Raw genomic sequence first — 24,289 nt, forward strand, 5'->3', positions numbered from 1 at the left:
GAAAGGATTGAAGCCTGATCCAGGGTCTTGGAACTTACTTGTGAGATATTTTTAAAGTAGAATTGACAGGATTTGGTGATTTGTTTTAATGTGGGAAGAAAGAGACAGGGAAGCAGCAAGAATGTCTGCAAGTTTCTGAATTTAGCAACTGATTAAATGGTAATACCCATTTACTAGGGGAGCAGCATAATATAATAGAAGGAATACTGACTCTGAATGATCTGTATGGATTCCAGTGCAGACCTGGGTGCTTAGCTTTGTTATTACAGGCACATCCTTTTGAAGCTCACTTGTCCAACTGACACTTTTTTGAGGATTCAGTGAGACATTTGTGGAAATTTTCTAAGTTATTAAGTCAATATAAATGTTAATAATGATTATTAAGCTACCACTTATTAAGTACTTAATATGTACCAGGTGTTACGAGGCATTTTACATTCTTGTTACTATTGTTTTTGCATTGTTGTAAGTTTTCACTGAGTTTTAAAACTCAGAGTACCTAAAATATTGGGATTTCTTTGTTTTAACTTGAGAAGTTTTATACTGTATTATATTACATACTGTATTATAAGATCTGTATCATATTAGAAGTGGGTGAAGAATTGGTTGTAAGCATTCAAACTCCCAGATATTGTTAATAAGCACCTGATGTCCAGTAAGGGGCTTTGCCACAGTTACACAGTTATTCCAAGGTTGAGTGGCATTAGCACTCTGGTCTTCTAAAGTAGCACACTTTCCCTTATGCTAAATGTCTCTCATTTACGCCTTCTGTGGATGAATAAAAGAACTTTACTTTCATAATTTCAGATCTTCTGGGTAGAAAATATATCATCACATTATAATCTCATTTTATTAGCTACTTAAGTTTTGAGCAAAAACCAATTGCACATGCAGGGGAAGACATATATTTGTGAAATTTTCTTGAATACAAATTGTCTAGATTCCGAAGAAACAATGATCTTCTCTTTCTCTTATAGACCACTTCACCTGCATAGTGAAGGTGCTTTTTACCTTACTATACACACAAGCTCTTGCGGCACTTTCAGTTAAATGCAATGAGGAAGATAGGTCAGCCTGGAAACAAACAGGAGCTCTCAAAAAGGTGAGTGTCTTGTCTGAATTTGTCATTTAGTAGTGCGGCAAACTCATTTAAGTTGGAGATATGAATGAATGAGATTAGGTGTTTGAAAGGCAAAATGAGTTAGTAACAGTATTTTAATTGGAAATGGAATACCTTCAGGCTAAAAAAAGTTTAAAATGTTTTCCTTGTACATTGAGGTCTTCTGCATCTATCTCTAAACCTTGGCCTTTACCTCTTTATATTTGGGTAGTTTTGTTTTGCTTTTGTTGCAAGCCTTAAACTTAGAGAAGTTATAAAAATTGTGCTAACACAGTAAGGACGTAATACATTGTCTGCAGGCTTACCTATTTTAATTATCTGTCAGTTTTTCCTTGTGTCTATCCCCAGTCACAATCCAAAGATGGTTTTTCACTCATCACTTCTAAATATAAAAATCCTAACCTTTTCTCTTTTTTTATTGGGGAAGGGGGACAAGACTTTATTGGGGAACAATCTGTACTTCTAGGACTTTTTTTTCCCCCCAACTCAAGTTGTTGTCCTTTTAATCTTAGTTTTGGGGCGTGCCGTTCAGCTTCAAGTTGTTGTCCTTTTAGTCTTAATTGTGGAGGGCACAGCTCAGCTCCAGGTCTGGTTGCCATTGCTAGTTGCAGGAGGTGCAGCCCATCATCTCTTGCAGGACTTGAGGAATTGAACCGGCAACCTTGTGGTTGAGAGCCCACTGGCCCATGTGGGAATCGAACCAGCAACCTTCGGAGTTAGGAGCATGAAACTCCAACCGCCTGAGCCACCGGGCCGGCCCCTAACCTTTTCTTAATTATGCCTCTTTACTGCTTTTTTCTCATGTTAGAATATATATATAAATTCTTACCAAATTTAAAGGAGTTCTCTTTAAGTTAAAATTATGTGAACAATTTAGAAAAATTATGCAAGTTTAGTTAAACATTAAGTACTTTCAGTGGCTTGAGAACAAATTGAATAGTATAGAACCAAAGAACTGACTGAGTGGTTTAGCTTAGAGATGGTTAAAATAAGAAGTTACTTCAGTGTTTATTTGGGGAAAGTGGTAGGAAAAAATAATAGGTGTAGTGTAAATTGAACCTTTTGATTAGCTTATAAAACTCTTAAAGAGGTTTTGCACATCATTGAAAAGTTTATCATATCTACTTGTATCAAAGGAGAGAAAATTATAAGTACATGAAATATATTCAAGATAACCTTCACTTTTATCACTAATTTACTCTCAAATCACGATTATATATACAAAATTCAGTATAGTATCATCACAATGTTCGTTATGTCTTAATTAGGGACATGAGTGGGTGGCATTGAACTTGAATACTAGGCCAAACTCCTACCACTCAGTAGAAATATTACTTTTGTGGTCAAGATATAAAAACTCTTAGCTTTCTCAAAGTAAATAAGAATTTGGAATATATGGTTTCTAAAATTTTGTTACTCTAAGTTTTTAAAGTGGATTTCAGTCTTTTCCTTCAATGATTTTTTTCCTCCTTGTTCTTAGTCGATTCTTAGATAATTCTGCCTTCTGAAATTATCTTTCTTTTTTTCTGTATATTTTTTCAATTCTCTGAGTGCACTAAATCTGTTATTTGGATTGTTAGTATTCAAATAGTGTATTATGTTTCTATGCAGTCATTGTTTAACTGTTTTCTTAGTAAACTAATGAAAAACTATACATCTTAAATATTTTCTGATGTGATTTGGGTCTAAATCTCTTTATCTGACTGCTAAAATGAGACCTTAGTGACAGAAAATTAGACAATTGTAAATCTATGATGGCAGGAACATGAACTAATTTAGGTAACTGTCAATTTTCTTTCTCAATTTGATAATTGTTAGCTATTTTTAAAAATACTTAAAACAATATGAGTCAGATTTTTATCAGAACTTAAATTAGAAGTTTATAGCCACATTAAATTGCTTGTGAATGAAAACAAAAATTATGATATTCCATATGTTGGTTTGTCACGTTATTAGCTTTTTCTGCAGTAGATCTAAACATTTAGATATATAGCATATTATAAGTAATAGCAACAACTATATTTATGAGTAATGAAATAATATCACTGTGACTTCTATAACTACCTCAATTTCTGCATCATCATTCCTCATTTTATTTTTCATTTCTTCCTTTAGTTCTTTTCTTCTCTCATTGCTTTTCTTCCTTCTTCTCTTTCTTTGTTGAGTCTCATTCATTCCATCCCTATAATAATTTATCCTCGGATATGGTAATCCCAGTAAAAACAGATTTTTGCCTGTTCTAATCTGACCTAGGGCAATAAAAATATAGGCACTATGTATTCTTGAAAGGGATATTAGAGTTAATTTGATAATGACGTTTGGTTGTGTTGGAAAAATGATCATTACATTTAGTATATATAAATTGTGTTCTTTTGGTTCATTGGGATATCTGTTAAAGGAGAGTTTATACCAGGATTTCTTAATCTGGAGTCCGTTGTTTGGTTTAATTTTGTTGGGAGTAGGACCATAGTATCCATCATATACTCAAAGGGTCTGTCACCCCCAAAAAGTTTCAGAAGTACTACAATTTAGAAAAAGCACTTACCCAACACAGCATTTATTGTATCTGTCAACCCTTGATCCTTTTCTTTACCTTTGCCATGTCTCCCATAGGATTCTTCTGATCATGATTTTAGGTCTGTCATCCATGGTCTCAAAAATTCTCTTCTTAAGCTTTATGATCCCACTCTTTGGTTTATTCAAATATTGCCTATATAAAACATGTTTTATTAATAAGACTTTCTTAAACATGAAATTATTGTCTTATCTAATATTCCTTTTTTTTTTAATTTGACAGGAGTTGAGTAAAAGGACTTGATTTGTTATAAAAGTATAGTTGACATACAATATTGCGATATTTTTATAGTTAAAAAAACAGGCCATGATAATACTACATGGCTGAGTGAATATGGCAGAAAGGAAAGAGGAATGATTTAAATATAATGCAAAGGACTGATTATCAAAAGAGGCACACTCAGGGAAGTTTTAAGATTGAAAACTCCAACATTACTGAAATAAATTTCATGAGTTAGCCAGCAGATAATTTATTGCTCAGATTGTTGTTATGCAAAGAGATACATGCAAAATACAAAACAATAATTCCTGACTTTTTGGAATTTACAGTTGAGGAGAGCATAATAACATGTGAAACAATGAGGAACTATACAAAAGACTGAATATCATCAACTCTGTTGTCCAGACTATCAATTCCTTAAAAATTCAGGATAAAGTTATATTTCGTAGCATTTACTCAATTGTTATATTTTATTATTTAAAAAGTATAGTTAACAAACAGAATATATGGCACTATAGCAAAGTTATCACTTCATCCCAATTTACACTTTACTGTAATTTGTAACAACCTCTAATATCTCAGTGAATATAAAAAGAGGCGTATTTCTTTATGTGTAAAAATCTTATTGAAAGAAATTTGAATTTATAAATAGCCATTATTTCTTTCTTACAAAAAGTAGATTAAGCTTAACAATTTGTAGACTTATTTGATGTAATATCTGTACATTCTGTAATAAATATATTGTCCTATTTTATTTCTACATTAAATAGTGTGTACAAATCCTATTTGAGGAATCTGAGGGAAGTTGTAAAAAGAAAAAAATTTGCAGTCCATATTTTCTTCATTTCATGCACATATGATTTGTTCCACTATAATGATTGTACATATAAACTAATGGCTTTTTTCATATCACATTATGAACATTTTTCATACACCTTGATTTGCCATTTCACTGCCTATTAAATATTCTGTTGAGTTGCTACATCATAATTTACGTAACTGCCTCACTTTTGTTGATCATTTCTAATTTTTCAGTCATAGTGCGTCATTGAATGTCTTGGATATATAGTTATTTATTTCTTTTTAATTTATTGGGGTGACAATTGTTAGTAAAATTACATAGATTTCAGGTATACAATTCTGTATTACATCTTTTATAAATCCCATTGTGTGTTCAAAGTTATTTTTTTCTTTTGGATTATTTTCTTAGGGAGGATTTCCAGTAGTGGGAATTACTGAGTCAACATCTATTATTTACATAAGTTTGTTTATATATACGTTATATAATTTATATGTTGTCTTTTGAAGAAGTATTTAATCATCTATCCAATTTCATTGTGAATCAGGAAGTATACTGTTGTATATAGGTTTTTAAGAACTGAAGCTTAAATGCTTGTAAAATAATGTAATCACAATTATACTGTACTCATTAAAAAGTATTCTTTCCAATGTCAAGTTTTTTGGTACTTTTCAATGACTGATGGAATATTTTAATTTTTTCCAGAATACGTGCGATGCAGAAAAATCTTATGAAGTATTATTGAGCTTTGTAATAAGTGAACTATCTAAAGGAAAATTATACCATGAAGAAGGAAATCAGGAATGTGCAATGGTATGCTCTCTCTAAGACCAGATGTAGTGGTTATTTAGTTAAAATTTTAGATTTTGTTGTCTAAATTATGAATATAATTTTTTAAGCTATATCTGTTACATTCAGATTGTTCAGTTTTTTTTTTGTTTTTCAACTTTAGGTTAGCCCTATTGCTTGGTCTCCTGAATCCATGGAAAAATACTTGCAGGACTTCTGCTTACCTTTCCTCAGAATCACCAGCCTTCTTCAGCACCACCTTTTTGGGGAAGAGTTACCTAGCTGCCAGGTACAATTTATGGTAGAGAGTAGGCAGCCTTGTTTTTTGAATTAGCTAACTTTTTGGAATATGCTGGTGTATAGTGTAATATTTATATCTGTATACAGAACGTTATACAAGTTTATGTTAGTCTAACTCGAGGGAATATTTAGAATATTTACAATTGTTATTTTTGTTAGCACCCACCTATTTTTGTTAGCACCCACCTATTTTTATGATAATATTATTAATATTTGATTTTGAACAGCTTGAGATTAGATCAGTGATAATAAATGCCCAATACTTGAACAGGATCGTTGTATTCATATTGATGTAGTTATTACTGTTTTTGTCATATTGATATATTTATCACGCTCTACTAATATATTTATCACTAATTATCTGCCTTTACTATCCTTTTAAAAATTATGTTGGTCAGAAAGTTGGTTGCTTAAAGATATGATGGTATTTGTGTAATTTTAGAACGCAAAATATTTGATTTGCAGCCAATTGTATTAAAACTTGGATGAATGAATTATCACTGATTTAATCTATTTCATAAAACTGAGTAGGCAAGAAAATGACAGGATAGGAAACCATAAGGTAAATAAACTATGCTTATAGGATTAGGTTCTTGGCGTTATCTGCCATTCATTTTCAGTGAATTAGATCTGGGAATTAAGACATTCATCATATTTATGGCCTTTGAAACCTGAAGTATATTGAAATCAAGCAGTTGATTTTTCCTTCTTTCTTAAGTAATTGAGCATTGCATTAAATAGTTTGGATTCTTTGGTTTTTATCCAGTGATTTGAGATAAACTGCACATTTGTTCTCAATATTGAACAAATTAAAAATTCAAAAATTCTTCACATTTCTGTACTGCACCAATATTCTAGCAGAATCTTCTTAAACAAAAAGCAGGGATTACATAGTGCACACCTGAAACTAACATAATATTATATGTCAACTGTATTGAAAAATTTAAAAAAAATTTAACATAGGGATTAAATTAAGCAGTGGGGTTTTTCTTTTTAAATAGTAATCCAAGTACAGGAAAGCCAAAATGAACTTAAAAATATAAATATTTCTAAAATAAATGATGATGATTTATCAGCCAAACATTAGGGTTGTCTGAGAGCTATTTTGTAGTCATGGGGAGAATGGATGGGGTGAGAAACCTGTGGCATCTTGGTCTTGTTAAAATAAGTAACTCACTTGAAGACCATAGCTTTAATCAAAGCACCTTTAACTTAAGAAACCTTCCCTAGTATCAGTGAATATGGGCAAGAGGAGGGGGCTGCCCAACCAGGATACTTATCTGCATCCTTCCTTTCTCTTCTTACCTGTGGTCTGTAATTACTGTCTGCATTTATTTTCCACTCACTCATCACTCACTCATCACTCACTCATCACTCACTCACCACTCACTCACTCCTTAACCCCACAAAATCTGTTTTTTCTCCCTGCCAATACTATCCTGTAGCCTCAAATGTCTGTAAGGAACCCTGATTGCAGCACAATCCCAAATGCCTCATTTCCTTCAACCTCTCTCCTCCCCTGGCTCCCATGACACTGCAGCAGGAGTTTTCAAACATAGGTTTAGCAGTGGAACCCTTCTTCGAATGTGATCTTGCCTAGAACTCCAAGGGATTAAGCATAGCTTTATAGTAAGAATTAAAATCACTCAGTGTAAGTCCTTAAAATTTGTTCTTTTTCAAGGTAGTTTTCAAGGTAGCCTTTTTCAAGGTTATTCATTTCATTTCCATATAGTTTTTTAATCAGCCTGGAAATTTCTACCGAAAACCAAAACCTATTGGGATTTTGTTTGAAATTACATTGATTCTAGATATTAATTTAGAACTGACATCTTAACTGGAAAAACTGACGTTGTAACATTATGGTGTTAACAGTTTAACATTATCGAGCACTCCAGTAATGGGTCTTATGTTTCCTCTGATTTGGATTCGTTAAGCTTCTTAGATCTGTGGGTTCGTGGTTTTCATCAAATTTGGAAAAAATTGGCCATTATGCCATTCAATATTTTTTATCTCTCTTACCTCTAATTCCTCTTCAAAAAATTCATCCATTAGATGTTTTCTTTCATAGGTATTTAAATTTTAACTTAGAAGTATATTTCACATGTGTGAGTCAAGGGACAAGAGTCTACTGTAGTTGGGTCTGAGCCTGGGAGACTTGAACCTCTGTGGTCCGGTTAATAGAGGAAACATGGATCAGGTTTCTGGGGGCCCGGATGAAAGTATTTTGCATATATTCAAGGTGAGGGGTTGGTTGGACCACTGAAGTGGATATATTCAACTGAAGTGAGAAAAGTAAGTTACAACTTTAGATAGAACTTTCCTGCCTTTTTGTTTAGATTTCTGTCATCTGGATAATCTTTTTTTGTTTTTACATATGTCTGTAATATGTATATATAAACATATATGTAATACAAAATATATAAATACATGTACTATATAAATATGTATATATATTTGCTCTCTCTTACACTGTATTCACTTTGACTTTTCGTTAATCGTGGTGTGGTATAGATAGGTGTAATGTTATGCATACTTTAACTTCTGTGGATTTGACATTTTTTTCTTTGTTTCAGCTATCCATATTTCATACTTTTATCCAAAAAATGTTTCATTAAAATTTATTCTTTTGCTCCCTTTTATTCTAATTGCAAATCTATACATACAGCAGTTTTCCCTTAATGTTTTCTTTGGTAGTTCTCAAAGTTAAGGATCGTTCATTCATAGCCCTTTGTTTTATTTGTGAGAGAAAGGACTAAACATTTATTTGCTCAAAGGTATTTACACAGCACTTTATAATGACCTGGTATTTATTAGCCAGCTTATAAAACAGATTCTCATTTTACAGTGATGAAATTGAAGGATGAAGCCATGTCTAAGCTAACAGTCAGTTAGAGTTAGAATTTACCTTATTCATTGGATAGTATTTATATTGACCCCCTTGTTCATTTCTTGACCTGAAATTATCTTTTCGTTTTTGAGAGGAGGATTGGAGGAGCATAGGCATGAATTCATTGATCACACTGGTCAGCTCATGGCACCGCGCATAGTGCCTCTGGTATTAATACGCCCCCCTTTTCCACATGGTACCATATCCACATCTCCTCAGAAGTAATGCGTATGTCAGTGTAAACTGCAGGTAGTGTCTTGTGTCTGTTTAATTTGTGTAACTGGTATTGTGCTATAAATCTTGTATCTTTGTTATGTTTTTTTCTACTAAATATTAGACCATTTAGACCTAATCACGTAGCTCTAAATGATCCTTTCTTATTGCTGTATGGTGGTATTCCAGTGTACATATATTTCATTTGTTATTTATTCCTGACTGATGGACATCTAGGCTGTCTCCAAATCTTTGCTACAATGGAAAAAGTAATCTGTTGCGATGAACCTAATGTCCTGTGTTCTTTAAAGTTTCTCTGGGTTCTCTACCTACTTATGTCATTGCTGGGTCCATAGGATACATTCTGCCTGGTTGCTTTCTGAAATGGCTGCTCATAGGGTTCTTGTTTTCCACCCTGTGCTTGTCAGCACTTCTTATTATCCAATGTTCTAATATTTGCCAGTCATAGGGGTACAAAGTATATGCTTATAGTTAAGTTAATTTGCATTTTTAATAGGTGCAATTGATTATCTGTTTACATACTTATTAGACATTTAAATTTTCCTCTGTATATTTCCCATTCCTATTCTTTGACCATTTTTTAAAAATGGGTTTTTTTTTTGTCTTTATCTTCCTGCTGTTTTGCCAGTTTTACACATGGCAGATATCTTTTCACAGACATTTGTTTGACAGTATTGCCCTTTGTGGAACAGGAATATTTAATTTTAATGCTGTCAGACCTAACACTTTTTTCTTTATGATTTATGTTTTGGAATTTTATTTTAAAAATCCTTCTCCAATCTGAGATTATAAAGTTATTTTGTATTTTCTTCTATTATTTTTATAGTTTTATCTTTACATTTAGATTTTGAATTTAATCTGGAATTTATTTTGTAGTAAGGTATGAAGTGAAAAATCTAATTTTTTCTCTATTTGATGAGACAGTTTTCCTGACTGACACTATTTACAAAATAATCTATTTATAAAGTAATCTAACTTTTTCTTACTGATTTTTGATGCTAACAGGGTTCTATGTTTCTGGATTCTTTATTGTATATACTATTGAGCTGTTTGCCCCTGTACTAGTAACAGACTTCTAAATACTATTATTTTATTATAGACATTATATCTGGTAGGGTGTCCTTTTTTTCTTTCAACTTTTTTTTGTTGTTGTTAAATTCTTTTCTAATTTTTTTTCAGTTAGTTATATGTGGACCTTTATTCTTATATATAAATTTTATAATCAATTTGTAAATTTTCTTCCTAAATTCTACAAAATGTTTGATGAAAATTGCTTTGAATTTATAGTTTTAAGGCATTGAACATAGTTTATATGTCAATTTATTCAGGCCTTTTAATGCTTTTCATAGAATTTTTCAATTATCATCTTAAAGTCTGGAGCATTCTTTTTTTTTTTTTTTACATTGGGGAATGTTGGGGAACAGTGTCTTTCTCCAGGGCCCATCAGCTTCAAGTCATTGTCCTTCAATCTAGTTTTCGAGGGCGCAGCTCAGCTCCAAGTCCAGTCACCGTTTCATTTTTTCAATCTTAGTTGCAGGTGGCACAGCCCACCATCCCACGCATGAATTGGACCAGCAACCTTGTTGTTGAGAGCTCATGCTCTAACCAACTGAGCCATCCGGCTGCCCCTGGAGCATTCTTTATAAAGCTAATCCTATAGGCTTTATAATTTTAGTTTCTTTTTAAATTATCTTATTTTCTATAACATTTTCTGATTACTTCTTGCTGGTATAGAATAATACTACTGACTTTTGTTAATTCTTGTGACTGGCCACTTGTAGAACTCTCTTATTCTAATAGTTTGCCCTTTGATTCTTTCAGGTATTCTATGTAATTATGATTATATCATCTGAAAATGACAATATTGTTTCTTCCCTTCAAATCTTTATTACTCTGTTGTTGTCTTAATGCATGCTCAGTATTATTTTGAGCAGTGAAGAGTCAACATCCTTATTCCCTATCCCAAAGAGAATGCTTCTGAGTTTCCTGTACATGTTTTTTGTTTGTTTTTTGTTGTAAATGGAATCGTTTAAAAATTATATATTTAATATATTGCTGAAATGTAGAAATCCAATTGGAATTTTGCATATTAATCTTCTACATTTAGCCACATTGTTAATAAATACATTTTTCAATCAAACATTTTAAGCTTGGGAACTCATCAAGAATAGTACTTAATACATGTTCTGACAACAGCAAGGCTGCTCTCACAGTAATTTCTTAGACCTTCCTAATTTAGTTAAATGTCTTAGTCTAATAGTATTTCTACTACTACATTAGGGCTAATTAAAGTAACCTACATAGTTCTCTTTTCTCCTACTTAAATCCCTTCTCTCTTATTTATCCTCTAACTCTGGAATTCTTAACAGAGAGACTTCAGGTAATTTTTGAATTTCATAGCATTGTTTATAAAATGTTTGTGTATGTGTATTTTTCTTGGAAGAAAACAGTTATTATATACTTACAGGGGACTATGCTATCCACCCACAGTCTCCAAAGTTGAGAAAACACTGCTCTAATATAACTCCTTTAATTATTTTTTTCATTCTTCTATCTGTCAAAAGTAAATTCCCTATGGATACTAATAATTATAGCTAGCGTTTATTATATTTGTTTATGACTATACGCTAAGCACTGTTTTATGTGCTTCTCATGTAAATTCATTGAAGCTACCCAACAACTGTGAGGTAGCTGTTATAAGCCTCACTTTACACACAAGGAAAGAAGCACAGAGAGATGAATAATTTGCTCAAGATTCACAGCTAGTAAGTAAAGCAGTCAGGATTTGAACACATTTAGTCTGCATGCCAAGACTGCACTATTAACATCAGAGCTATGCGGCTGCTCACTACCCAAAATGTTTTTGGAAGAGTGCAGGTAATTTTCTTCAGTGTTAAGTCTGTAAAAACCACTATAATATTGCATATTATACTCTCTTTGATCTCAGTATAACTGTGAATACTCCACCTATAGATGTTTCTTGTGGTATAATAATATGGAGATTGATTTATTGATACCTGCATAGATATAAAAAAATAGCAAAAAATTGAAAACATCTGAAGTTATCCATCAATGGGGAACTGGATAAATAAATGGTAGTTTATTCATACAATGGACTATTCTGCAGTAAAGAACAGAATAGAAAGTTCTGATAAAAGGCATTTATGAAAAACCTATAGCTAACATCATACTTAATAGTGAAAGAAAGCTTGCCCCCTTATATCAGAGACAAGACAAGGAGGTTTGCCCTCATCACTTGTTTTCAGCATTGTATTGGAGGTTCAAGAAAGAGCAGTTAGGTAAAAAAGAGAAATAGAAGCCATCTGGATTGAAAAGGAAAAGGTAAAACAATCTCTGTTTGCAAATTAGATGATTTTGTATGTGGAAAATTGTAAGGAATCTCCAAAATAACTGTTAATAAAGCAGTTCAGCAAGATTGTAGACATGTACAGAAAAATCAGTTGTATTTTTGTGCACTGGCAATGAAAAATCTGAAAATGAAATTAAGAAAATAATTCCATTTACAACAGGTGAGGAAAATATTCTGGATGTAGATAGTGGTGACAGTTGTACAATTTTGTAAGTATACCAAATCCCACTGAATTTTATGATATATGAATTCTATCTCAATTAAAAAATACCCATTGAGAAAGGACTTGTATCCAGAATAAATAACTCTTACAACTGAATAGTAAGAAAACAAAAAACACAAAGGCAAAAAATTTGAACAAGCACTTTTCATAAGAAATATGTATGAATGACAAAAAAAGTACATAAAAAGGTGTTCAACATCATTATTCATTACAGGAATACAAATTTATGTCACAAGTATTGGTGAGGAGTTGGAGTAGCAGACTCTCATTTATTGATGGTGGGAATGCTTTATGGTTTAGTCAAATTTGGAAAAAATTTGGCAGTTTCTTTAAAAAAATTAAACATACACTTAATGCACAACACAATAATCCCACTCCTAGATATCTACCGAAAGCAATGAAAGATTATGTCCACATAAAAGCTTACAAATGAGTGTTCATTAAAGCCTAATTTGTAGTAGTCGAAAACTGGAAACAACCCAGAAGTCCGTCACCAAGTGGATACATGAACAGAATGTGGTATTGCCACATAGTGATGCTTAGTAATGCTGTTCAGTAATAACAAGGAATGGGCTACGGGTACACCCTGTAACGTGAATGAACCTCAAAACAGTATGCCGAGGAAAGAGGCCAGGAATAAAAGACTACATGCTATCTGGTTCCAGTTATATAAAATTAAAAAAAAATTCAAAACTATAATGGCGAAAGCACACCAGCGGTTACTTGGGGCCAGGATAAGGGGCTGGAATTGATTGCATAGGGGCACAAAGGAATTTTTGGGTGGAATGGAATTATTCTGAAATTTTATTGTAGCAGTGGGTGCATGACTATACCAGAATTCATGAAAGTACACTTAAGGTTGTTGCATTTTATGGTTCTGTAAATTATACCGGAAAAAAATATTTTTAATGCTTTCTTTACATAGCTATATAAATGGGGCACTTGTGGCCTCATTTCTAGAGAGTTTCAAAATTAACATCTTTTTCAGCCTGCATATCAATTTATTTTTCATCTTTTTTAGCGTATTTCAGAATTTTGTACTTAATCTACATAATTAGTTGAGTTTTGCAAACAGATGTTTGTTGAATTTCTACTATGTGCCAAGCCCTGGGAGGACAGAGCTCCTACTGCCAGGGACACTCCCACTGTCTTATAGGAAAGGCTTATTTACTTTTAAAGTAACTAATAGAAAATATCCAAGAACAGAAGAGTTTACAAGGTGTGGAAGGATTCATTTTATCTGAACAGAGCTGGGTAGTCTAAGGTCCCATAAGTGGGGTGAGGGAGTCTTCCCTGGGGAGCTGGAGTTTGAAGGATGATAGGAATCGATCCAGTGGACGGGGAAGTAGACCCACTCCTCTCCTACATGGTTTTTCAGTTAAATCAAAAAGGATTGGGAAATATATTTTGGTGTTTGTAAGACTGAAAAAGCACCTTAAAAATCACTGTTCAGGATGAGAGTCCTTGGATGACTGATTCCCTGGTTCTGTTGTTACTGAATAGAGCTTCAGATTGCCTGGCGCTTAGATCTCTAAATTTTTTTTTCCCAAACACCCGCCTTTTAATACTGACTTTGTTTCACATTCATTCAGGATCCAAACAAATTATTTAACACTGCCTCTTGTGAATTCCATGCTTCTACTATTGTTCTTCTTAATCCTTACTGACAGACTATGTCTTTATAACCAAAAGTCGCTTTCCTTTGGTCCCAAATTAACGTTTGCTTTCATAGAGTAGGTAGGTTCTGTTGACTTTATTCATCGGATATGTGGCAACACAATTTTAAAAACAAATGTGTAAAAGAAGCAGCTGCTATGGCACTTATGAGTTACATTTCAAAGAGAAATATCATGGGGCTAATATTTACAGCTTGGAAGCTTTGTCTCTCTTTTTTGATTCTCCTACTCCCTTTTCTTTAGTTGACTCAGTTTAAGTTTTCTTACTATTCAAAAACAGTTAATGAGGATGGCACATAACATATCTATAATGGGAAATGCTCTTGATACAATGTCTTGAAAATTTTCTGTTTCATGTCTCAAAGGAAGAAGAAGAATTTTCAGTTCTTTCCAGCTGCCTGGGACTTCTGCCAACGTTTTACCAAACAGAACATCCATTCATCAGTGCCTCCTGTCTGGATTGGCCAGTTCCAGCATTTGATATTATATCTCAGTGGTGTTCTGAGATAAATTCATTTACTGAAAGACATGCAGAACAAGGAAAGGTATGTGAAAAGAATATATTCACTTACCATAGTGGTGATATATTAATAGGTAAGATAATGAAGAATTTAAAATTTCAGGTCATTTGTTCTTGGCAGCATTTATTAAAGTAATTATATTTAAAAAGTGGTTTACTTATATAATACTCGTTTATGAGTGTAAAAGCAGAAATATTTCAGTTAACAAAACTAAAGTCTTAGTATGTCACTTTTAGTTTGTTTTAGATTGTCAGGTTTTTTATTGAATACCTAAAATAATCATAGTATTAGACTTGGAAGAGACAAAGGAATTTTAAGAGAGACAAAGTATTTGTAAGTCTATTTATTAGGAAGAGAACTGTTAAATAAAAATCAAAGATTTGGATTAGCAGATCTAAAAGATCATGTCTTTAACTTTAAAATTTGCTGGACCAGTGCTGCCAGCTTGGCTGGTAAAAGGTTTTGTGTTGGCGATGAGTGAATTGGAAAAGTTAGGGTGGCAACAGCACTGGGTAGCTCTGAATGCCGTGGTTTGGTGCTCAGACTTTCTTTTATAGCTAGAACTACAGTTTTTGAAAAATGGATAATATGAAGAAAGTAGTGTTTTATAGAGGCAGTCTGGTGGCTTTTTAGTAGGTAAATTGAAGTAAGGAGAGAAGGAAGCCAGAGATTATTATTTCTCTGGTGAAGAAAATCTGGACGTTTGTTTTATAGTAGAAATTAGAAGGTAACCAGTGCAAGAGACATTGGAGAAAAACATATAGGACTTGGTGACTCGATGTACATGACTTTAAGATCTTGAACTCAGATCCTTAGAAGAATAGTTACCAGTACACATAGTTCTGATAGGAACCTGCTCCTGTTTAAACACCATTGATGATGCCCATTGCCTATGGAGGAAGACAGGGATTCCTTGCATGGTATTCAAGGATTTTCACCATCTTTCTTGCCTTTCTAACTCATTCTGTACCACTCCCCTGCCCACCATCTTGCTCAAACCACAAAAGAATATTTCTTAAGTATGCAAAATATTTTCAAACATCTGTGCTCTTGCGTATATTGCTGGTACTTTTATCTAAAGCAACCTTCCTACCCTTCTCCTATTGAATTAATCATTCATGAAGCTTTGCTTTGCAAAGGTAAATGTTACCTCTTCTCTAAAGCTTTGTCTGATAGGCATCTTCCTTTACAGTCCTAACCCCTCCCTCTGTTGTGCTGTACACAGTTCTGTTGCCACTGTCTCTTACAGTCTCCTTGTTTATCACTTTGTTTATTGTGTCTGAATTGTGGCTCCACAAATAAAGATTATTTTTTATTTATCCTTAAATCCCTAGTTCCTATAAAGTGACTGATATAGATTGGTCACCTAACAAATATTTGTGGAACACTTAGGTGGTAGGATGATGTCATTGGCAGAAATAGAATTGATGAAAGGGGAGCCAAGTTTCAGGGAAAATGAGAATTTTAATTTTAACATCAAGGGGACAATAAAAGTTGGTATTTCCAATGGAGGAATCAGGCTAGACTTAATTTTTAAAACATTGAAGTGAATAGTAAAGGCAAAGTAAGCATAAACAATAAATATCTCTGCTTTTGTTCATTTCTCCTTTTTGTTGAAATCCTTAAAGAGATAATACCTCATCTGATACCTTTTTTTGAAAGGAAAGGGAAATTCAAGAAGTTAATTGAACCTTGTGTATTATGTATACAAAATCTTTTTCCTGTCTAGTAATTTTTGTATTCACAAATTATAGCTAGAATCTGAAATTATATTTTGATGTCTGAAATATAGGAACGATTTGGAGTAAGAGATGTGTATAACTGTGGAACCAGGATAGGAGAAAAAGTGATGAGCATACTTAAATTTTTTTTGTCTTCATATGCGCCATGGGTTAAACGATAGATAAAAATTAACTTATTTGATAGTATAAGAGCAAGCCCACATTTTAGATGAATGATTATTGGTTTGGATATTGATGGAAAATATGAATTTATCTTTTAAAAATATTTCATCTTTTTGTAAGATTGAGTGATAATTATTTGTTTTAGAGTCAGAACAGTAGACATTTATTTATGTATTTCTATATACGCAGCATTTTTACCAGTTGTTTGATGCATCACCACCTGACCTGCATCCCTACTCCTGTCCCTGTCCATTCTGTTCCATCTCTAACCCTGACTCAGATCCGAAGGCAACCAGATTTTCTTTACTAGGGATTTTAAGTTTGAGTGTAGAGACTTAGCAAGATAAACAGTGAATGGAGCCAAATAGTCCTACAGCAGTGAACTTGAAAGAGTCTTAATTAGTACTTCACAAGTTTTGTATCAGCTAAGATTCTTTGGTTGCAAACCTCTTTTCTCTGAAGTGCTACCACTGGATGACTCTACCTCACCCACTTTCCTTCCCTCCATGTGTGCACTGAAAATTCAGGTCCCTAGGAGAGAGAATCAGGCCTAATTTGCATCATGTATACACCCCTGTGGTGAGGCAGGATCTTGTGATGGGGCAACCGCATCAGACCTGTATGGAGCAGGAAAAGAGGTTATTTTTCAAAAGAACTTGTAATGCCACTAATATAAGAAGGCAGATAAGGATGCTAGACAAATGGAAAAGAAATAGCACTAGTGGCCTGCTACCTTCACATCTTACTCGCGTGGCACATAGACATCGTCTTCTTATTCACACAGTTTCACTTCTTCCTCTGTTCAAAACGAGGTAACCAGCCCTCTTACGACCACGGCCGCATCCATCCCTTTCCCAGATACGCAGCCTGCAGTCATGTCCAATAGTTATATCACTGAGTCTCTGAATCCAGAGGCTCTGGGAGATGTCCATTCCTTCTGTGATTTGCTGTACTAATACGCCAGTGGTCTAGACAATTTGAATTAGTACCTATTCACCCTGAATTCAATAGTAAGAAAAAGGAAAGAGAATGAAAAATGTTGCAAAAACGTATACCAGAGCAAGCAAGAAAATTTACAACTAAGGTAGGCATAAAGCTGTAGGTGATATATAATCAAATGTATAGCTTTCTTCTGTCACCCTCATTAACTGGCACCTCAACTGGTTGGATTTGTTTGACCAAGGATGGAACCCAAACTTTATTCTGAAAAGTCTGAGCTTCCGGTGACTGATCCTGTCTTGCTTCTACAAGGCTGTAATAGTGTGTGTTACATTTTTACTGTTCAAGCTTGGGACACGGCTGCAGGTGGAGGTGGGGGGGTCTCTAAGTTCCCAAAACACTGCTACCAATTGTATAGCAGTATTTCCATTACTCTTGATAGCCGGGTCAGTCCCTCCAGACGGTGTTGTGCGTCATCCCCTTCTTTTCCCAGTGAGGTGGGGAACCTAGGACGGTTAAATGACAAGTTTAGTTTCTAATCCCACAGAACTACTACTGTGTTTCCCCGAAAATAAGACCTAATCGGAAAATGAGCCCTAGCGTGATTTTTCAGGATGACCTCCCCTGGACATAAGCCCTCATGCGTCTTTTGGAGTAAAACTTAATATAAGACCTGGTCTTATTTTGGGGGAATCTCGGTATTTATCTCCTGATGGAGAATACTACATAGCTTCCTTAGGATGGTACTAAAACCACAAAAGAGTCCAAAATACCAGGGAAACAGAAATTAAAGACTGAATTCTTAGGTGTAATCATGAGAGATGCCACGACCACTTTTCACCCCTAGTTCCCGAACCTGTGCATTCCAACTAGGATAAAATGATCATCTGTCTTTGCCGGTGGCTTGTTTAGACCATATACTTCATTCTGTAGGAGCATATACCTTATTCTGTCAGTGTTTTCCAGCTGGTGCCATATAAAAATTCATCAGCAAAGTAGTTTATCATTTAAAAGATCAGTGTTTACTTCAGATGATTGAGTGTATGTTAAGATTAGTTAATTCAGTAGACATCCGCCGGCTGCCTTACATCTCTCCTTATGAACAAAATTCCTGATTAGAGGCCATGGGGTGTGGGCTACTGGGCAATTTTACAACCAAATCTAGATAGGTATCAAGTTCAGTGAGGACAAATTGTCATTCCTTCCATGGATGGAAGGGTTCCGATATAATCAACCACCCATTACAAAATATTGAATCTTTGGAGTCCATGGTTGGGCACTGAGTACTGGCAAATAGCACGTTGTAAGCCCATATGTTGTCCTTATTCTTGCCTTCACGGCCACTTTATCCATTAACTTATTGATGAACACGCAGCTAGCTATTTAGTTAGTGCATCGATTAGGTGGATTATGGTTGTAGATGATGTGAGATGAATTGCCAGCCATCTATACAGTTCCTGAAGATAATAGATTCATAATACAGTTTTTTTACTTTAAGTGTTAATGGAGTAGCACCTAGAAAAAATGATTCATGCTGTTACCAATATTTTTATATACCTGAAAATAATCAATAAAATGTATCCTACAGGGAAATTGAACTAATTTGGAATTTTTTTTTTATACGTAAGCATAAAATTTATGAAGAGCTGTAGCCCTAGCACTTGTGGATACAAAAGATCTTAGCTTGAGGTATAAGAAGATTTTACATCTCGGGAGGAGACTCCAGTTTATAAAGTACTGAAATAGAAATGAGTTAAAACTATGACCTTCCCTAAAGAAAAAGCCAATGAATTGTTTATCTGAGAAAGGTAAAAACTTGGTTTTTAAAAATGTGTAACTGTTTAAAGTTTTGCGTTAAGCAAATAAGCCACATGTTTGGAGACAAGTTTTCCATTCTTTATAAAAAAAGTCCTTTTAAAAAAGACGTGTTTTGTCTTAGTGACTTGCATACATAGGACTAATGAATGTTTTTGGGTAATGTTTTAGGCCTTGCTTATTCAAGAGTCAAGATGGAAATTACCACACCTACTCCAGTTGCCTGAGAATTATAACACCATTTTTCAGTACTACCACAGAAAAACCTGCAGTGTCTGCACCAAGGTTCCTAAAGATCCTGCCGTTTGCCTTGTTTGTGGTACTTTTGTATGCCTGAAAGGACTTTGTTGCAAGCAACAAAGCTACTGTGAATGCGTGTTGGTAAGCATTAGTACATAATACAAAATTTATGAAAACTCAGATCTCATATCACATGGAAATCTCACAGACACACACACACACACACACACACACACACACTCACAGTCAAGCCAGCTCTTTAGGTTTAACTACTCTTTAAATAAAATAAACAATACGTATAAGCATTTTGTTCTTTTATTCTAGTTTTTTATTATGTTTGTTCTTTTTAATCCAGTAGAAGGGTAAAAAATAAAGCAATAACAAACACCTGAGACTGAGTAAAACCTTTCTTAAGTACAATTTACTTCTTTTCCTCACTCCTATTGCTTTTTAATGATACATACTTTTTAAAATGTTGTGCTATGAAACAACAGTCATATATCCTGTCGTAGAGGCTAGCCTCTGAATTAGGTTTGTGTTGGCTTTTAATTGCTTCTACAGATAATCCTTACTCAAATTCCCCCTAATTACTATTGATAAAGTATTAGAAATGAGATTGTAAATTTAACTTAGATGAAATCTTATTAAAATTTTAAAAAATAGTTCTGTTTTATTTAGAAGAAATTTACTTAAGGGATTCTTGATATTCTGATAAAGTCCATTTGATGATGATGGTAATTGACATATTTTTAATTTTTCAGCATTCTCAGAACTGTGGAGCTGGAACAGGGATTTTCCTTTTGATCAATGCGTCAGTAATTATCATCATTCGAGGCCACCGGTTCTGCCTCTGGGGTTCTGTGTATTTGGACGCTCATGGAGAGGAAGACCGGGATCTCAGGTTAGATGTGCATGGATCTTTCCGGGTATTTTATTGAAGTTTTGTCAGTAAGAACAATGTGCCATTTCTGGCTTCATAATGATAATAATTTTTTATATTAAGAAATTCTGTCATTAATTTATAGCTATTTCTAGTTTTTGAGATATTTTCCTCATCAACATGCTAAGGGAACATGAAATAAATCAAATTACTATGTGACATTTTTGCCCTGAAGAATCTAGTTAAAAAAACGTGTGAAATCTTCATTGTATTTTATTACTTTTAATGCTTTTTTCCCTCCTTTTTATTCTAGGCGAGGCAAGCCTCTCTACATTTGTAAAGAAAGATACAAAGTTCTTGAACAACAGTGGATTTCTCATACTTTTGATCACATCAATAAAAGATGGGGTCCACATTACAACGGGCTGTGACGCACCACCTCAGCATTGTATTATATCATCGTCATTAAGAATTTATCAACAATAAGCTTTAACTTAATTTGGGGGATTAACGCTTTTGCTGAGAGAAGAAAAGAAAACATGCGTTATAAAGCCTTTCCAAAATTAGGTGCTTGGTAATCACATTAATGGTATAATATTTTTTTTTAAATATCTGGAGAAAACATAACAAGTAACAAATTATATCATTCGTTAGTGGTCATTTTTTAAAAAATCTATAATTAATAAGCACAACTTGACAAAATTATTTAAAACTGATTCTCCCAGCAATGCTTATCAGCTATTCATTGATATTTAGAGTGGGTGTGATTTATTTAAAGTTTTACTGTTTCTTTATATCTGTGTGTTTTAATTTGCATCTGCTAAACATAATGCATCTTTTCCCTCTGCCATTCTTGTGTTGATTTGAGATTTTTGCTGTATGTAATTAGAAAAAAATGTAAAACATGATTTATGTGAAATATTGTATAGTAAAAGTTGGTCTAATAGTAGAACTTTAAAATTTTTTCTTGCGAGGAATCTGTTAAAAGTTTAAGGCTTTGCTGAAAACTTAATTCATTCTCAGGAATTTCATAAATATTCTCCCCAGGTAAATAATTGAAATAGTTGTAAAATAAGTAGATAGCTGCTGTTAATATAATACAGTACATTTTGGGAGGCTTGTGGTTGGGGGGGGAGTCCTTAAAAATCAAAATTTGCCATTTCAGTTGGATAAAGTACTTGAAATAGTAACAAATAGATTTTACTATAAAATCAAAAGTTTTAAGAGCATACACATGGCAGATTTCGATTCTGCTCATGCCCACCATTTATTACCAACCAAGTTTTTGTTTAAATGGTTGGATTAGAAATGCTCAGACTTCCCCACAAAGGAAGCATCATTTTGGAACTTTCTTATCAGTTCAAGAGGTTCAGCTATATTGTATTCGTGGAATGTAATCACTGCTATTTCTCCTTGGTTTCCTGAAAGAGAAAAAAAAAGGCTAAATAGTGATGACCCTCATTAATGAGCCGTGCATCTGCATTCTTAGAAGCTGCTGTGAAAAGCAATTTATGTTTGTAGGGTTTTTGAATTAGTAAGAATGGGAATGATTGAGCTAAAACCCACTCTGTTAGTAGAGAAGGAAGATTACAGAAAAGCATGTTATATATTGCTACCAAGATTTTTCTTCCAAATAATTAATGTGATGATTATTTCATACATAATGCTATGAAGCAGTTCCTGGTACTTTGGACTTACATGGCTTGTTATGTAAAATTACATTTTTACATGGAAAAATGAACTGAAAAGATCTAATGGTAAAATGTAAAAATAAAGTCATCTGCATTCTAAAAATTATTGAATGACATGACATTACAGAATATGCAAATGGACATTAAATGATGGCCGTGCATTCAAATAGAGAAAGCAGAACAGTACATATTCAAATGTGTTGAAAACGGCAAAAAATTACCTATAACTCTACAATAAAATATGTGGAAATAGCTTGCTATTTTTATATACATTTCCAAAATGTTAAGATAACTTTCTGAAAGATTAGAATGATTTCTGTTTAACTAAATAGCTGTCCTTTCCAACACATTGCTACTTTTTAAAATAATGTATCATAAGTTCAGCCTGTCATATTTTTTGCATCAGTCATTATGAATACCAGACCATTTGTAAGTGTGGTTGAAGAGCAAAATGCTAATTTACATCTCTAGTAAATGCTGTTTCAGGATTCATGAACTTGAATAATTCTACAGTTTGAAACTCTTATGCTATATATACATGGTATAATGTATTCAGACTTTGATTACTACATATTTAAAATGGAATGTTTTATGGTTGTGCATATGGATGTGAAGTGAAAATATTAGCCTTAACATTAAAATTTGGGTTTGATAGTGTTTATTTTGATATTGGTGAATTAGTCACCAGTAAGTTTTAAAAAAGCACTTGGTTGAAAATCGTACTTGAATACATACATGCATGCTGCTAAACTAGAACTTTAATTTTTCCCCTATAACTTTTATAAGTCCCATTTATAAACCCACTTTTAAAAATAACAGGTCCAAGTTAGAGTGATGTGTGTATATTATTCAAAAAAAATGTACTGGTGTGATATCTTGTATGAGTGATCATTTAAATACAGTACATTACTGTAGAAGCTAAATCAATCTTTATAATTAAGCAGAAATTATAAAACTAGGAATAATCAACACTGTAAGATATGTTAATAAAAACCTACTGTCATTTGGTTTGTGAAAGATCCTTAAAATGTTTAATGCTTACATTGTTTTTCTTTTTTCAAAGATACTGACAATAATATATGTAAGTGAGCATAGCTGGAAAGATGAAAGCATAACATAACTAACTAATAGTTGCTCTAAGATGGAGTTAACTATAAAGGATTTGCTTTTCTTTTTCTTTTTTATTTTCAAAGCTAGTTCTTATTTCTTCTATCCCTGTCTCGTAATTAACGCAAAGGTGTTACTAACTATGTGGTTTTGAAGGGGGGCGGGGAGAAGAGAACGAGTGTGCAGTTCTGAGGAATGCTGCTATGGTCCTTGCCACTTTCTGAAAATTCCCAGCTAAACTTGAGAAATCCAAAGTGCTGTATGATCACGTTTCTTTTGAATGGTCTGTGGTCTTGTTTGAATTGACAGACCTTGCCCTTACCCGATCCTGTAACTCACCAGCCAGTTATCAGTTAGGAATCCATTTGTGTTCGCAGACCTTTCTTTCTGCTTTATGTAGTTTGATATTTACTGATTTCTGTGACTTAGAAAAGATGCTGACTAAAAGGGCTGAAGGCTAGGAGGTAACAGCAGTGAGAGGAGATGTGGCCCAAGAGTCTCTGTACCATCTCCAAAATTATAACTGCTAACCCTCAAGTTCCTGATGCTGGCTTATGTTTGAGGTCATGATGAACAACAACTACCAAACCCAAAGTAATGTAACATGGTTTTAACCACTAGAATCAAATCACCAATACAAGATACATTTACTGGTGGTTATGCCTGACCCTTGATAGTCAGTGGGAGAGCAGAAGACTTGTTACTTCCTCAGTCCCATTCACAATGCACAGTTCTTGTCTTGGACTTTATGGTCTGGCTGGGTGATATCAAGCACGGCTTACTTCATCTGGGATAAGTTGGAGGGGCAGGAGGGTGGCAACACGATCACTTCTCTACTGAAGCATATCAAGTATGGAAGAGCTATACCATCCTGGGGTACAGTAATCGACTAGCCCTGGAATGAATGTAACTCCAGCTGATGTAACACAATGAAAAGGCATAATGAGACCTTATGTAGAGCTGTCTTTACTGTGTTTCCTCAAAAATAAGACCTAGCCGA

The 24,289-nt window shown here is 33.7% G+C and overlaps 1 protein-coding gene across 5 annotated transcripts in view; it reads left to right on the forward strand.

Moving 5' to 3' along the window:
- The window catches only part of UBR3 (ubiquitin protein ligase E3 component n-recognin 3), a 172,231-nt gene extending 149,009 nt beyond the window's left edge, over positions 1–23,222 (forward strand). For all 5 annotated transcript variants that reach the window (XM_081052767.1, XM_081052769.1, XM_081052770.1 and 2 more), the window contains 7 exons: positions 978–1,102; positions 5,419–5,526; positions 5,666–5,791; positions 14,558–14,737; positions 19,543–19,752; positions 20,373–20,512; positions 20,805–23,222. In XM_081052767.1, coding sequence (XP_080908893.1) covers positions 978–1,102; positions 5,419–5,526; positions 5,666–5,791; positions 14,558–14,737; positions 19,543–19,752; positions 20,373–20,512; positions 20,805–20,922 — 1,007 coding nt within the window. In that variant the 3' untranslated portion in view covers positions 20,923–23,222. The remainder of the gene's footprint in view (positions 1–977; positions 1,103–5,418; positions 5,527–5,665; positions 5,792–14,557; positions 14,738–19,542; positions 19,753–20,372; positions 20,513–20,804) is intronic.
- The last annotated feature ends 1,067 nt before the right edge of the window (positions 23,223–24,289 follow it).

Source organism: Rhinolophus hipposideros, assembly GCF_964194185.1.
Source record: "Rhinolophus hipposideros genome assembly, chromosome: 6".
NCBI lineage: Eukaryota > Metazoa > Chordata > Mammalia > Chiroptera > Rhinolophidae > Rhinolophus > Rhinolophus hipposideros.